Source organism: Pseudoliparis swirei, chromosome 9 (genome assembly GCF_029220125.1).
Source record: "Pseudoliparis swirei isolate HS2019 ecotype Mariana Trench chromosome 9, NWPU_hadal_v1, whole genome shotgun sequence".
NCBI classification, from domain to species: Eukaryota; Metazoa; Chordata; class Actinopteri; order Perciformes; family Liparidae; genus Pseudoliparis; species Pseudoliparis swirei.
Window position 1 is genome coordinate 1573806 of NC_079396.1, and position 15504 is coordinate 1589309.

A 15504-nucleotide genomic window follows, 5' to 3' on the forward strand; every position below is an offset into this window, starting at 1 on the left:
TGTAACTGTGACGTCACGTGTCGTCTCTCTCCACCCCGCGCGCGCTCTCGCGCCGAACTCCAGGCGACAAAACGCTCCACTTGGTCGCGAGCGCGTTTATTTCTCCATCTACAAGTCACGCGCGTTGGAACTTTTCGACCCGGCTCGAGTGCGCGTTAAGCGCGATTCAATGCGCGTGCACTTTCTGTTTGAGTTGCCCCCGTTAAACATCACGAGCGGTGGAGCTGTTACAAGCACAAGACGCGCGAAGCGCCGCGAATCTATAATAATCAAGCGGACACACATACGCGCATGCGCGGGAACAGTTTAGTGAATTTGCAACGCTGGACGGTGAAACGATAGATGCGCGCGCACGTTAAACTCACGTCTCTTTAAACTGAGTTCGGCCTCTTTCTTTGTCTCCAAATATTCTCACACGTGCATTCAGAAACAACAACAAAAGCGAGCGCGCGCGTGCGTTCGCCATGAGATTCACCAACCTACCTGTTGGCTGATGACGTACTTCGTGTGTAACTTTGTGCAGAAATGACTCCGGAGGAGTAACAGAGTTGAAGGAATTTGACCACAAGGGGGCAGTATTTCCTACAGCTACATATTGTTCTCTCTGAACTACTTCCGCCGTCGAGGAAACCGAAGAAGAAGAAGCGGAAGTCAACAAAGCTCCGTGTGTCCCTGCGCTGAGTGAGTAAAGTAGTCCGCGTAGCCGCACGTTAGCTGCTCCGCGGACAGGTGTAACCGTGAAACCCGTCCCCCGCGTGTTTCTCTTGTCTTCTTCATCAGCAGAATGGCGGAGGAGGAGGACGAGGCCGGGTACGACGAGGAGTTGGACGACGGGTTCGGCGACGGGTCCGGCGACGTGGACGCCGGCGGCCACGGGAAGCGGAAGCGGCTCTTCTCCAAGGAGCTCCGGTGCATGATGTACGGCTTCGGGGACGACCAGAACCCGTACACGGAGTCCGTGGACATCCTGGAGGACCTGGTGATCGAGTTCATCACGGAGATGACCCACAAGGCCATGTCCATCGGGCGCCAGGGCCGCGTGCAGGTGGAGGACATCGTCTTCCTCATCCGGAAGGACCCCCGGAAGTTCGCCCGAGTCAAAGACCTGCTGACCATGAACGAGGAGCTGAAGAGAGCCCGCAAAGCCTTCGACGAGGCCAACTACGGCTCATAACACACCCGCTTGTCTTATTTACCACTTCTAATTTGGCTGTTCCCCCCCCCCCCCGTTTTAAATTGTTAAACTAAAATGTTAAATTGCTTTGTTAGTTGTTATGGTGTCTGTGTCAATAAAGTCTCATATCTGTTCAACGCGCCCAGTCTGCTCCTTTCTGGTACCAGAGTAGGGCAACGTTACCCGGATGTAGACTGATGTTTACAGTCTCAGAGCTGCAGGTTCATTGCATGAGCCACAGTCGTGTCTTACCTCAACATGGTGGATTTATATATATTTGAGTAAATACCAGCTACTTTATTTTCTTATAATGCAAATGTTTGCTTCTTGGTCAATTGCAAATGTAATACTGAGAGGAGAGCTATAGTTGGACCAAACAGTAAAATATTTCCTCTTTTATGGATAACCTGTGATGGAAAGACTTTACTGTTTCCTGACATTTTATAGATAATACATGACATTTGAGAACGGCGCGTGCTTGAACACGTATTAAACTGCACGATGACGTCACTTTCCCAGGCTGCTGCGTCTCCTTGGGGAAGAAGAAAAAGAGCAATTTTCTTCAAACAAGATGGACAAAAATAAGAAACAAACAGCTTTTATTGATATTCCTCAAAACATTTTTTTGTACACGGACCATAAATATGACAGACCAACTACAAGTGAGCATGAGTTAATTAATTTATTCTGTTCAAGCGAGTTACGTCTTTGTACAGTGGAGTGGTTGACTGAGGCGGTCTAAGCAGCAGGTGACAGGCCGCCGATCCATCCAGATCTAGATCAGATCTTTAGGGGGGGGGGGTCTCAGCTCAGTATCCACGGGGTGCATTCACAAGAGAGCGAGTGAGTGACCCCCAGTGACCCCTGCCGAGTGCCCTAGCTGTCTGTTCAGGATGTCTGTACGGGTGGAGAGAAGAGGCAGTGGACAGGAGGGGGTGAGTTTGGGGAGGGGGATTCAGAATGGGGAGTTCACAGGGAGGATGAAGAGGAGGTGGAGGAGGAATGTCCACTTTCCAATGTCTTTCTGAATTTTACTGCACATTCTCCATCATCTTGAGGAATTCTGGGAAAGACAAGAGAGATGAGACCGGTTACAAACCGCAGTGACTTCCACAACAGAAAGATGAACATTGTGTGACTCCAGGTTTTGATGGTTTAATTCTGTTTATATTTATTTATAAATTTATATCTTTCAATACATTTAAACAAAGTAATAAAATGTTCAATCAGGCTAAGAATGATATATAAACCTTTCAAATTAAATCCTAGACGTGACGCCATAACACGTCCATCATCGTCATCATCTTCATCATCATCATCATCATGCTCCATGTATATACCGTCAAAGTCCAGCATGCCGTCTGAGTTCTTGTCTCCGTCCTTCATCAGCTCGTCGATCTCGTCCTCTGAGACGGGCTCTCCGGTGCTGCGGATGATCTGGGCGAACTCCTCTCTGTCGATGTAGCCGTCGCCGTTCCTGCGCGCGCAAGTATACACAACCGTGAGCAAACAACACACATATACCGATGTCAGAGTATCACTGCGTGAACACCACGCTCTAATGTGGCCGGCGTGACGCACTTGTCGAAGATACGGAAGCACTCCGCCAACTCTTCCTCGCTCTTGCCGGCCTGGTCCTCCTTCAGCAGCCTCACCATCATGACCAAGAACTCCTCGAAGTCGATGGTGCCGCTGGCTGAGGGCGCAAAGGAGCCATGTAACCGATTATACGGAGCACAGGGAACACAGGGGGATACGTTATTCATGATATATTATAATCATCATGATTTGTATAATTAAAGCAAAACCGGGACAACGTGTCTGCTGATGGGGTCAGTAGCTATAGTCTCTCGTTGCGCATGTGCGCTGTCGTCTTTTACGCACAGCTTTACGCACGAACAATAAAAGGAAACACATGGTAAGTTATTCCCGATCATCATTATATTTGTATTTGTATAATTGAAAGCAAAATTAACACAAAGTGTCTGCTGATGGGGTCAGTATATTCTCTCATTGCGCATATGCGCTGTCGTCTTTTACGCACAGCTATACGCACAAAAGGAAACACGTGAAGATAAGTTATTCCCCATCATTATAATATAATTAAATGTATAATTGAAAGCAAAATCAAGATGAATTGTCTGCTGATGGGGGGGAGGTACATGCTCTCTCTTTACGCATGCGCGCAGAAGCAACGCCGAATCACAGACGTGGAACAATAATAGCTCTTGATTGCGCACGACGTGGGCCACCGCCGTGTCATCACGTCGCTCACCGTCCTCATCCACCTCCTCGATGATCTCATCCAGCTCCTCTCTCGTGGGGTTCTGGCCCAGCATCCTCATCACCTGACCCAGCTCCTTGGTGCTGATGTCACCGCCGCCGTCAGTGTCGAACATGTCGAAGGCGGCCTTGAACTCTGGAGGAGGAGGAGGAGGAAGAGGAGGAGACGTATTGTGTCACCACGATGATGACAACAATAAGCCCTTTCTTCACCAGCTGGTGGAATTAGAGCCATTTGATTGGTACTCCATGACATCACTGGTTCCGGTAACGTGCATGCTAAAGTAACGCGATACTCACCGGACAGCATCTCATCGCTCAGGAAGGAGCGGGCCTCTTGTTGCGCGTCAGTCTGGAAGAAAACAGACTCACTTACTACACACGTGACCTCATGAGGATGACACTAAAACCACACACAGCTGAGCCAACATCACATTTATATGTTTTAAGGAATATTACTAACAGCATTGTCCGCGTTCACAACATCACCAGAAGCTTAAAGGCAGAGGAAGTTCTACAGATGACAAGAATGTGATCATGGACTGTGTAGCTGATGACGTCATGCTTGTTGCATGGACGTCGTGCGTTGCGCATCTCGAGCTCAGTGAAAAGTGACTCCGGCTATTTCCAGGCTCAACCCATTAGGATCTCTGTATATGGCGCGCAGACACCTAATCCCCGGGAATCTGTCGCCTCAGCGCAGCCCCCCCGCTGGCCCGGAGCCCGGAGCCCCGGAGCCCCGGAGCCCCGGTCCACCTCCAGCAGCGACAGACGGCGGACTCTAATGCCTTTTAATTATGAATTATATTTAAATAAACTAAAACGAAGTGTAAATATATAAAACTATAAAAATGGAGCATTGGGTGAAATAAAAAGAAGAAAAGCAGTTTGAAGCTGGCAGGCTCACCGGAAGGAAAACATGCTTCCCGACATCTTATAAAACTAATGGAAGACTGTTATGTCTATTACCCATAAATCATCCTCTCGTTATCTGCCTGACAACGAGCAGCTGGTTTGAGACACACACTTTTTATTTGTTTGACTCTTTCGTGCTCTTACCATGTTTGTGGATTAGCTTTTTCCCTTCCCAGATATCCAAGGAAAAAATGCCAAAAAAACAGGTGGTCAATCCGCGTGCACCCCAACAGAGAGACTAGACGCGAAGTGAAGATTCAGACACACTTTAAACGGGACGGCCAGGCCACGCCCCCTTCCTCCAGATTTAGTATCGTGAACTTTTAGGGTTCTGGGGCCACGGCAAGCCAATCACATTTTGGAGGGGAGAAGCACCTCGGTCCTCTGAGTGGGGTTGACTAGGTGAATGAGGAGAATTCTGAGGGTTTGTGTGTGTGTGTGTGTGTTGCAGGTTAAGGTGCAAGAACCGACAGGAAATCACGGAGACGCAGCTTTTGGGAGAAAGCAAAGAGAATCTCTCCCCGCCTGGTTCAGTTTGTGATGTGAGGAACCCGTATGGCTCCTCTTACATTCACAAAAAAAGACGATACATTTATTTGGTGACCCCCAATATGGCCTCTGCAGCTCCTAAAATAACATTTTTAAATAAATAACAATGCCAACTAAAGATGTTGTGCCCTGTAAATATGAGGCCGTGGTGGGGGAGCCTGAGATGTTAAAGTGGGTTTTGTGATGATGGCATTTCAATCTGGGCGTGAAACCCAAAACCGGGTGAGAAATGCTGTGGAGACCCCCCCACCACCCCACCCTCACCTCTCTCTCTCTCTCTTAGTCCCCGCCCCCTTTTTGCCGTGAATAGCCGTCAGATTTTTAGGCTGAGAGCGGCTGGGGTCGAGTGCCCACGCTCACACGACCCGAGGCTCCTTGTACGGTGGGGGTTCCTGGAGGGAGGGGCCCGAGGAGGTGGATAGGAAGCAGAGGAGGGGAGCAAAGGGGGAGGGATGATGGCTTTTTTGAGAAGTAGTGGGGGGCCTGCAGACGATATACCCCGGGTCCAAAGGGAGAGTCGGTTCTACGGCCGCCTCGAGCCTCCGATGCTTCACCTCTGGGGGGACGAGCCGCGGGGCGCCGTCGGTTTCTGTGCCGGGAGGCCGAGAAGATGGATGGCAGAGAGTTGAGATGGTAGAGAGGTCAACTAGAGGTCAACTTGAGCTAGATACCTGAAACTGTCCTCATGGGACCGGTGCTGATGCTCCCCGTAGAGGCCGCTCACAGGAGGCTGAAGTTCAGGCCTAGGGTGAAGAGAGGTGTGTCGTGATGGTGGTGTGGAAAGTGTGTGTGTGTGTGTGTATGTGTGTGTGTGAGTGAGGCCAGGTTAACAGGAGCATGAAGACGTGCACGGCAGAATAACTTTGCAGAGATGAACGAGGAGGAAGTGGATTTATTTAGAAAGCACAGAACAGGGAGGTGCAGGTATTTAGTTTAGAGGAGGGGGAGGAGGAGGAGGAGGAGGAGGAGGAGGAGGAGGGGGAGAGGAGGAGGAGGAGGAGGAGGGGTTAAGCTAAGTGGTGTCGCATTTCTGGAGAAGCGACAGCTGCAAAAGTGGACAGCTGCTGCGCGGAGGGCGAGTCTTCGTCTTAAAAGGGTTGAGCGGATATTTATAGGATTCCTCACCGAGCGCCTGGGTTTCATACGAGGGGGGGGGCGTCCCAGAAACAACATCATATTCATAATTGCGCGAGGTGTGCAGACCGGACGGCGTGCTCTCCGAGGAAAGTAGAGCCGGTGCTCTACTGGACGTTCTCCATCATCTTCAGGAACTCTGGGGAGGCAAGAAGGAGGTCAAAGGTCAACCAACAACCACATGAACTGTGGGCGGCACAGTGTGTGTGTGTGTGTGTGTGTGTGTGTGAAACAAAGCCTCTAAAGATCTCAGTCTCTTCTCATGTCTGCTCCCTCAACTGTGATCGTTTAAAGTAATGACTAATAGTAATAATGATCTCTCTCTACACACACACACACACACTCTAGGTGGGAAAGGTGGGATGTGATGGCTGTGCTATCAGACTCTAAACATTCCTTTATTGTAAATAATGAGGCGACCAAAAACTCTGTTATTAAAAGTGACTGTTATAACATGAAGGAATACGCTCTGCATTCGGGGAAATATGTGTATTTATGTGAAGATGAGATTGACACCAAGGCGTGTCACTTATGTTCTGTCTTTTTTCTTCTACTGTCGGTGTGTGTAACTTATTTTTGTGACTTTTTCAAGGTTATATAACAGAGCTTAAACCTTAAATCGTAAATGTGCCTCTTGATTATCTCAGAACATGAAGATCGTAAACAGTTGAGATCGTTTGAGAGCTTCTCGTGTAACTCTGAACACGAGGTTATTACGTAACGCTAAAACAAAACGGACATCTTTAATAAGAGAAGAAAAGATGAACAACTTCACTCACACAACTTTACCTATCTTATTAAAATACTTTTATTTTAAAATACATCCTAGTTTTAAAGTATCTGTTTCGTTTTTACCATATTTATATATTATTGCACTATAGTGCTGTTGATTTATTATATTTTTCAATTTTTATTCTGTGTCTATTTATAGTTATGCACCTTCCACCGAGAAGAATAATCACTTCTGACTCTGGTTCTGATAATATTGTCCAGTTTCTACACACAGAACTATCATGGTTCTTAAAAGGTTCTTTAAAAGAACCATCACCTACTGAAGAACCACTTTTTAGTTTGAGTCACCTTTATAGGTTCTCTGAAGAACTCTTTAAGGAAATGGTTCCCTAAAGAACCCTGGTTTGAAAGGTTCTTTGTGGAACCATAAATGGTGCCTTAAAGAACCATGTTTTGAAGGTTCTTTGTGGAACCATAAATGGTGCCTTGAAGAACCATGTTTTGAAGGTTCTTTGTGGAACCATAAATAGTGCCTTAAGAACCATGTTTTGAAGGTTCTTTGTGGAAACATAAATGGTGCCTTGAAGAACCATTTGAAAGGTTCTTTGAGGCACCTTTATATAGGTTCTCTGAAGAACTCTTTAAGGACATGGTTCCCTTAAGAACCCTGGTTTGAAAGGTTCTCTCCCTCCGATAATATCCCCAAACTTTATGGACGAACTCTTCTGGCTCCATAAATATCTCACCATCGAAATCGATCTTCCCGTCTTTGTTGGTGTCTCCTTCCCCGAACATCTCGTCGATGTCCTCCTCCACTACCGGCTCCCCGGTGAGATGGAGGATCTCCCCGAACTCCTCCCGGTCCACGAAGCCGTCTCCGTTCCTGAGGAGGAGAAGCGACGTCAAATGACGAAGACACACACACACACACACACACACACACTGGGAAGGAACCTGTCCCCGTGTGGTGGTTTGAACTGGTTCCGTAGGTTAGTGAAACGGGAAGTGAACTCAATGAGAGGTTCAGGGTCCTTCAGGTGGGACGGTGAGATTTAAAGGCCGTGCTATCTAAATATTAAAAATCTGCACATGCAAAGTCACTCGTCTGAAAGACATGTGTAAATGTCTCATTGATGCCGACTTTCAATTGAACATGTTTAAAAAATGAAGGAACGAAAATGAAGTTATTGTAGGTTTAAGGATATGTATCCAACAATAGTGAGAATGTATCCGGGACTCACAGCTAACGCCTCATTGGGATGTGAAGTTAGCCGATAGCATCGATAGCATCGATAGCACCGATAGCATCGATAGCACCGATAGCACTTGTATGTGAGATGGCGCGGCTGTGTCCAGACGCCGTCGAGGTAGCTCCGCGGAGATTGTGCGCTCTTTTAGTTTTTGTGTTTTTTAAAAATATTTTCTTTGCCACAAACACATCGGCACTAACAGCATACGACCGCAGCACACTTTTGGACATAAACTTTTGCGCAAAACAAGGGGTTTTGTCCACTTTTTCCATCGATCCAGCGTGGCCGGCGGAGATCGTACGAGCGAACCACAACAACAACAGTGGAGCCGCTACTACGGGAGACGACGAAAACATCGAGGAAGCGGGCGGAATTCGGAACAGACTGAGAGTTCAAGCCCACCGTCCACCTCTGCCCAGCATCCTTCTTGCTAACGTCCAGTCTCTGGAAAATAAGATGGATGATGTTAGGGCAAGGATCAGATTCCAACGGGACATGAGGACTGTAACATCTTTTGTCTGGCGGAAACATGGCTGACCCGCTGGTGCGGATCGAGTCATATGCCCAACCGAGTCCTTCTCTGTTTTCCGTGCAGACAGAACGGAAGAGTCTGGTAAATCTAAGGGTGGAGGGTTTGCTTCATGACTAACAACAAGTGGTGCGACCCCAAGGACATTAAGACTCTTTCTCGTTCCTGCTCGCGAACCTGGAACATCTGACGATCTCATGCCGTCCATTCTACCTTCCCGGGAGTTCAGCTCGGTCATCACCACAGCCGTCTACATACCACCACAAGCGGACACCGGCGTAGCACTATCGGACCTACATGATGTGTTATGTCGGCATCAGAACAAGTATCCCGGCGGCTGTGGTGGTGGCTGGGGACTTTAATAGGCAAACCTAAAAAGTCATGCGAACTTTCACCAGCACATTACGTGTGCTACCAGAGGAAAGAACGTTGGACCACTGCTATCGCCATTCAAGAGAGGCTACAAGGCTGTCTCTCTCCCTCCGTTCGCAAATCGGACCATGCCGCCATTTTCTTGCTTCCGGAGTACCGCAAAAGATCGCGCGGAAGCGGTAGTGACGAGGCGTGGCGGTGGTCTGACCAATCAGAGGCTGAGCTACAGGCGCTCTGCGTGTCGTCGACTGGGACATGATCCAATCCAGTTCCAGTGGCGTCAGCGAGTTCTTGAAGTAGCAATGAGCCTCATAGCAACGCTTAGCGGACACCATCGTCCCCACGGTAAAGTTAGGGTCTTTCCTAACCAAAAGCCGTGGGTTGATAGATCCATCCGTGAAGCTGTGAACGCCCGTACTGCTGCCTATAACTCCGGTCTTGTATCCGGCAACATGGGCGAGTACAAGGCAGCGGTCTATGGACTGAGGAGGCGGTGAAGAAGGCCAAGAGGAGGTACCGAGACAGAGTGGAATCACAGATGGAGCAGCGCGACACCAGGCGCCTATGGCAGGGGCTACGGACTATCACAGACTACCAGAGCAGACCCCGCGCTATGGTGAGTGCCGACGCATCCCTAGCGGACGACCTGAACTCATTTTATGCACGGTTTGAGGCTAGCAACAACAGCGCTAGCTCGCGGCTAACAACAACACCGTTAAGCGTAGCCGAGGTGAGTTCTACCGCTGGGGATGAACACACACTCTCTGTGACCGAGCACAGTGTGAGGAGGGCTCTGTTGAGGGTGAACACCAGGAAAGCTGCAGGTCCAGATGGCATATCTGGGCGAGTACTGAAGACCTGTGCTAACCAGCTAGCTCCAGTGTTCACCACAATATTCAACCTCTCCTGGCTGAGTCCGTGGTCCCCGCCTGCTTCAAGAGATCCACTATTGTCCCTGTGCCCAAGAATGCTTCTCCAGCATGTATGAATGACTACCGACCGGTGGCCCTCACCTCGGTGGTCATGAAATGCTGAGAGGCTGATAAAGGACTACATCTGCGCCTTCCTCCCTTCCTCCATGGACCCGCTGCAGTTTGCTTATCGCCCAAACAGATCCACGGATGATGCTGTCTCCCAGGTACTGCACACCACACTCTCTCATCTGGACAGCCAGAGGGGGCTATGTGAGACTGCTGTTCATTGATTATAGTTCAGCTTTCAACACCATAGTCCCTCCAGACTGGCCGGCAAGCTGATTGAGCTGGGACTGAACACCCCTGTGTGCTTGGATCCTGGACTTCCTGACCGCCAGGCCACAGGTGGTCAGGGTGGGCAGACACACCTCAAACCCCTCACCCTGAACACAGGATCCCCAGGGTTGCGTCCTCAGCCCCTACTGTACTCCCTGTACACACATGACTGTGTGGCCAGGTTCAGCTCCAACACCATCATCAAGTTTGCGGATGACACAGTGGTGGTGGGCCTGATCTCCGACAACGGCGAGAAGGCCTACCTGGAGGAAGTTGCTGATCTGTCACTCTGGTGCCGGGACAACAGCCTCATCATGAATGTCACCAAAACTAAGGAGCTGATTGTGGACTTTAGGAGGCTACAACAACAGAGGACGTACTCACCACTGGGGATTAACGGGACTACTGTGGAGAGGGTGAGCGGGTATAAATACCTGGGAGTCCACATCACCGAGAATCTGACATGGTCAACGAACACAGACACTCTGGTGAGAAAGGCAAGGCAGCGCCTCTACCACCTCAGGCAGCTGAGGAAATTTAAAGTTTCCCAGAGGATCCTTCAGTCCTTCTACTCTGGAGCTGTAGAGGGCGTCCTGACAGGAAGCATCACAGCCTGGTTTGGCAACTGCTCCGCTCAGGACAGGAAGGCTCTGCAGAGAGTAGTGCGTTCGGCTGAGCGCACTATTGGAACTACACTCCCACCCTGCAGGACTTGTACACCAGGAGGTGCAGAACCAGAGCCGGCAGGATCATGAAGGATCCTCACCACCCCAACAACAGACTGTTTCAGCTGCTGCGGTCAGGCAGGCGCCTCCGTAGTCACGCTGCAAGAACAGAGAGACTGAGACGGAGTTTCTTTCCTCAGGCCATCAGGACTGTGAACTCCGACCTCACCAGGACCCCCACATAGACCCACACAACTGCCCCTCTTAGGCACACACACACACACACACACACACACACACACTTACTGTAAATATTGTGTTGTTTTTTATTGTAAATAGTGTGTACTTGTTGCCCTTGCACATTCCTGCTGAGCATTGCCACTTTCATTTCACTGCACACCCTGTGTGTGTATGTGACAAATAAAACATCTTGAATCTTGAATCTTGAGCATCGATAGCATCGATAGCATCCCATCATATCTGTGGATACAGGCTTAAGAGCCTCAGTTCTTCTCTCTCCAGAGGAGAACCCCGAGCCGCGCCGTGTGCTTTGAGTTCTTCGTACTTGTCGAAGATCCGGAAGCATTCCGAAAGTTCTTCCTCGCTCTTGCCGGCCTGGTCCTCCTTGAGCTGCTGCACCATCATCACCAAGAACTCCTCGAAGTCGATGGTGCCGCTGCCTGAGAGGGAGGAAGGGGGGGGGGGGCGTTTGGTTATTGCATCCAGAAACATGGAGGGGCCATCTGGAACCGAACATGGTTCTTCAGAGTGATGCCATAGAAGAACCATTTATGGTTCCTCAAAGAACCTTTCAAGCCAGGGTTCTTCAAAGAACCATTTCCTTAAAGAGTTCTTCAAAGAACCTATAAAGGTGCCTCAGAGAACCCTCAAAACATGGTTCTTTAAGGCACCATTTCTGGTTCCTCAAATTTCTGCCTCAAATGAAAAAATGGTTCTTCAAGTGGATGGTTCTTGGATGGTTCAAGTGATGGTTCTTCTTAGAACCACAAAGCCTTTTAAAGAACCCTGTCAGAACCCTCATTGTTCAACAAGAAGACTCAGCAAATACAATGAATTCATTTCTCCTTTCCCTCTGTTTCCTTAAAGTCCTGCCTTGGTCATTTGTAAAATCAAAATAAATACATATAACATAATAATTGAAGCCCCAGTGACTGGAGGAATAAGTGATTCTGCCTCTTCCTGAAAGTGAAGAACCAGGTGGAACGTGGATCTCTCAGCTCACCGTCCTCATCCACCTCCTCAATGATGGCGTCCAGCTCCTCCCTGGATGGGTTCTGGCCCAGCATCCTCATCACCTGGCCCAGCTCCTTGGTGCTGATGTCGCCACCGCCGTCCGTGTCGAACATGTCGAAGGCGGCCTTGAACTCTGGAGGAGGAGGAGGAAGAGGAGGAAGAGGAGATCAAACCAACATGTCTGCATGTCGTGTTTTACATGTTTGGATCTATCCATGGACGTAGCGGGAAGAACTCTCATAAAAAACCTGTTTGGAGGACCGACCTGAAATCATCTCCTCCGTCAGGAAGGAGCGGGCGTCGCTTTGGGCGTCGGTGGGCTGGAGGGAGGCGAGTGGAAAGAGGAGGAAGAGGAGGAAGAGGAGGGAGAGGGAGAGAGAGGGAGAAGGTGTTACTCCTCATCAGCGTTGGGAACTATTGAAAGGCAGCCACGCGATGTCGGGACACGATGACGTCGCTCTGTGAACGGCCTCGTGTCGGGGGAGACGTGTGTGATCCTGAACGCCACGCCCACATCCAGAGCTCGCGTTTGATTGGACGTGGGAGACTTTGGAGGTTTTTACACTGAAACAGTTTTTTATTGTTCGGATTGTTCTCCCACTCTCTCCACCGTTCCGACACGCCGCCCGATGACATCACCGCTTTACAACGTCGGTCCTATCCAATGGTACTCCTGGTCTGCAGGTCACATGACATCTGTTTCCCTTCTGTCCATCCAGAGAGAGAGAGATCCTCCTCTGTTGCTTTTCCTTTCTTCTTTTTTGTAATTTGTGATTTTGGGCTATAAACTAATTAATTGAATTAGTATATTTGTTTATAATGCAAACAGCAGGAAGAGCTTGTACCACGATGTTGTTGAACATGTTCGACAAGCACTGCAGGACTCACAATGAGGATTTATTTTGACCTCAATTTGCATATTTTGGGAGTAAAATCTGAATCTGCAACGTAATGCAGGGACATGTCTCCGTCGGGTAAAGGTATTAGTACGATGGTTTTCTCTGAAGTAGAAGTATTTTTGGTATTTCGGGGTACAACGAGCGACAATACTAACATGATTCAAAATATTTAATATCTAAACATCATAATAAATATATAGCTAGTGGAGTGATGGCAGGTGACGCAGAGGAATAAGCAACAGCGTCCTCGGGAGGAGGTCAGGATGTCAGGCTGAAGAAAGGGGGCGGGGCTAAACATTATCACACTTTCACGCCTTAGTTAACGCTACTTAAAGTGCAATAATCATATTAAACTGTCGTTAAACGTTGCCGTGGTCGGTGCATTATTTTCTCTCTCCGCTCATCAATAACCTCCAAAGATTAAAGGTCACACAAAGCCACTCATTAGTTCACTGTGCAGCTATGTGGAGAGGATTAGAGAGGATTTCACTCAAGGTGAAGGTCCTAAATCAGGACTCTGGGAGGAGGCGCAGGTCTTTTCACTTTACTCGGCTGCGTGTTTCCTATCTTTAGTCACTCGGATCTAAAGATCAAACAACGTCACATCTGTCTGTCAACACGGGACAACGAGGAGGAACCGGTGGACACGTCACCGAGTCACGAGGATCGATCATGAGGATCAATCACGAGGATCAGTCATGAGGATCAATCACGAGGATCAATCACGAGGATCAATCACGAGGATCAGTCATGAGGATCAATCACGAGGATCAGTCATGAGGATCAATCACGAGGATCAGTCACGAGGATCAGTCATGAGGATCAATCACGAGGATCAGTCACGAGGATCAATCACGAGGATCAATCACGAGGATCAGTCATGAGGATCAATCACAAGGATCAATCACGAGGATCAATCACGAGGATCAATCACAAGGATCAATCACGAGGATCAGTCATGAGGATCAATCACGAGGATCAGTCCGTCCGGAGCCTCGTGAAATATGAAATAATCCCAAGAGATGAAACACATAAATCCATCTGTCCTCCAGGTGTGAGCGGATGAGGTCGTCATGGCGACGAAGATCTTCAGGGAATAACATCCATCTTCTGCCGGCCGGCGTTCACCAAACAATCCTCAGGATTCATCAGGACCCCCCACCCTCTTACCATCCATCCTCCCCCCTCAGTGATCTCATCCTTCCTCCCCCCTCAGTTATCTTATCCTTCCTCCCCCCTCAGTGGTCTCATCCTTCCTCCCCCCTCAGTGATCTTATCCTTCCTCCCCCCTCAGTGGTCTCATCCTTCCTCCCCCCTCAGTGGTCTCATCCTTTCTCCCCCTCAGTGATCTCATCCTTCCTCCCCCCTCAGTGATCTTATCCTTCCTCCCCTCAGTGGTCTCATCCTTCCTCCCCTCAGTGATCTTATCCTTCCTCCCCTCAGTGGTCTCATCCTTTCTCCCCTCAGTGGTCTCATCCTTCCTCCCCCTCAGTGGTCTCATCCTTCCTCCCCCCTCAGTTATCTTATCCTTCCTCCCCCCTCAGTGGTCTCATCCTTCCTCCCCCCTCAGTGATCTTATCCTTCCTCCCCCCTCAGTGGTCTCATCCTTCCTCCCCCCTCAGTGGTCTCATCCATACTCCCCCTCAGTGATCTCATCCTTCCTCCCCTCAGTTATCTTATCCTTTCTCCCCCTCAGTGATCTCATCCATCCTCCCCTCAGTGATCTCATCCTTCCTCCCCCCTCAGTGGTCTCATCCTTCCTCCCCCCTCAGTGGTCTCATCCTTTCTCCCCCTCAGTGGTCTCCTCCTTCTCCCCACAGTGATCTCATCCTTCCACCCCCCTCAGTGATCTCATCCTTCTTCCCCCCTCAGTGGTCTCATCCTTTCTCCCCCTCAGTGATCTTATCCTTTCTCCCCCTCAGTGATCTCATCCATCCTCCCCTCAGTGATCTCATCCTTCCTCCCCCCTCAGTGGTCTCATCCTTCCTCCCCCTCAGTGGTCTCATCCTTTCTCCCCCTCAGTGATCTCATCCATCCTCCCCCCTCCGTGATCTCATCCTTCCTCCCCCCTCAGTGGTCTCATCCTTTCTCCTCCTCAGTGATCTCATCCATCCTCCCCCCTCAGTGATCTCATCCTTCCTCCCCCCTCAGTGGTCTCATCCTTTCTCCTCCTCAGTGATCTCATCCATCCTCCCCCCTCAGTGATCTCATCCTTCCTCCCCCCTCAGTGGTCTCATCCTTTCTCCTCCTCAGTGGTCTCATCCTTCCTCCTCCCTCGGTGGTCTTACCATGGCGTCCGGCGGTGCTGGACAACACGAGTAAAACAAAGCGTTGGTCGGACGTCTCCCTGCTACTCAGGTCAGGCGGCGCCGCTCCCCTCCATAAGTACCCCCTGGTCCCGCTGCACCGGGGACAGCCAATCGGATCAGACGTGAGCTGGTGCCCTCACCCCCCCCCCCTCGTTTGGCACTCCCCCCAATCCCCCAAATTTAGAAAAC

The 15504-nt window shown here is 49.6% G+C and overlaps 3 protein-coding genes across 5 annotated transcripts; 1 reads left to right on the plus strand and 2 right to left on the minus strand.

Moving 5' to 3' along the window:
* Positions 1-595: 595 nt before the first annotated feature.
* Positions 596-1311, plus strand: taf13 (TATA-box binding protein associated factor 13). Of its 2 annotated transcripts, none has more exons than XM_056421985.1 (2): positions 596-681; positions 784-1311. In XM_056421985.1, exon 2 carries the CDS (start codon positions 785-787, stop codon positions 1172-1174), a length of 390 nt encoding a protein of 129 aa, XP_056277960.1. In that variant the 5' UTR covers positions 596-681; position 784; the 3' UTR covers positions 1175-1311. The 2 variants fall into 2 exon arrangements, with proteins under 2 accessions (XP_056277960.1, XP_056277962.1); XM_056421987.1 differs by having other exon boundaries at positions 598-681; positions 781-1311.
* Positions 1312-1756: 445 nt separating this feature from the next.
* On the minus strand, positions 1757-4626 carry tnnc2.2 (troponin C2, fast skeletal type, tandem duplicate 2). Its single transcript, XM_056423704.1, has 6 exons — positions 4517-4626; positions 3758-3809; positions 3450-3593; positions 2756-2870; positions 2515-2651; positions 1757-2237 (listed from the first exon to the last, which is right to left on the minus strand). Exons 1-6 carry the CDS (start codon positions 4517-4519, stop codon positions 2206-2208), a joined length of 483 nt encoding a protein of 160 aa, XP_056279679.1. The 5' UTR covers positions 4520-4626; the 3' UTR covers positions 1757-2205.
* A 599-nt stretch (positions 4627-5225) lies between these two features.
* LOC130199871 (troponin C, skeletal muscle) lies at positions 5226-15386 on the minus strand. 2 transcript variants are annotated; one of them, XR_008832904.1, is made up of 7 exons: positions 15295-15386; positions 12373-12427; positions 12097-12240; positions 11419-11533; positions 7534-7670; positions 6047-6194; positions 5226-5664 (listed from the first exon to the last, which is right to left on the minus strand). XR_008832904.1 is itself a non-coding variant. In XM_056423703.1 (6 exons), the coding sequence occupies exons 1-6, from the start codon at positions 15295-15297 to the stop codon at positions 6163-6165; spliced, it is 486 nt and encodes a 161-aa protein (XP_056279678.1). In that variant the 5' UTR covers positions 15298-15386; the 3' UTR covers positions 5794-6162. The 2 variants fall into 2 exon arrangements, 1 of the variants encoding a protein (XP_056279678.1); XM_056423703.1 differs by lacking the exon at positions 5226-5664 and having other exon boundaries at positions 5794-6194.
* Positions 15387-15504: the final 118 nt, after the last annotated feature.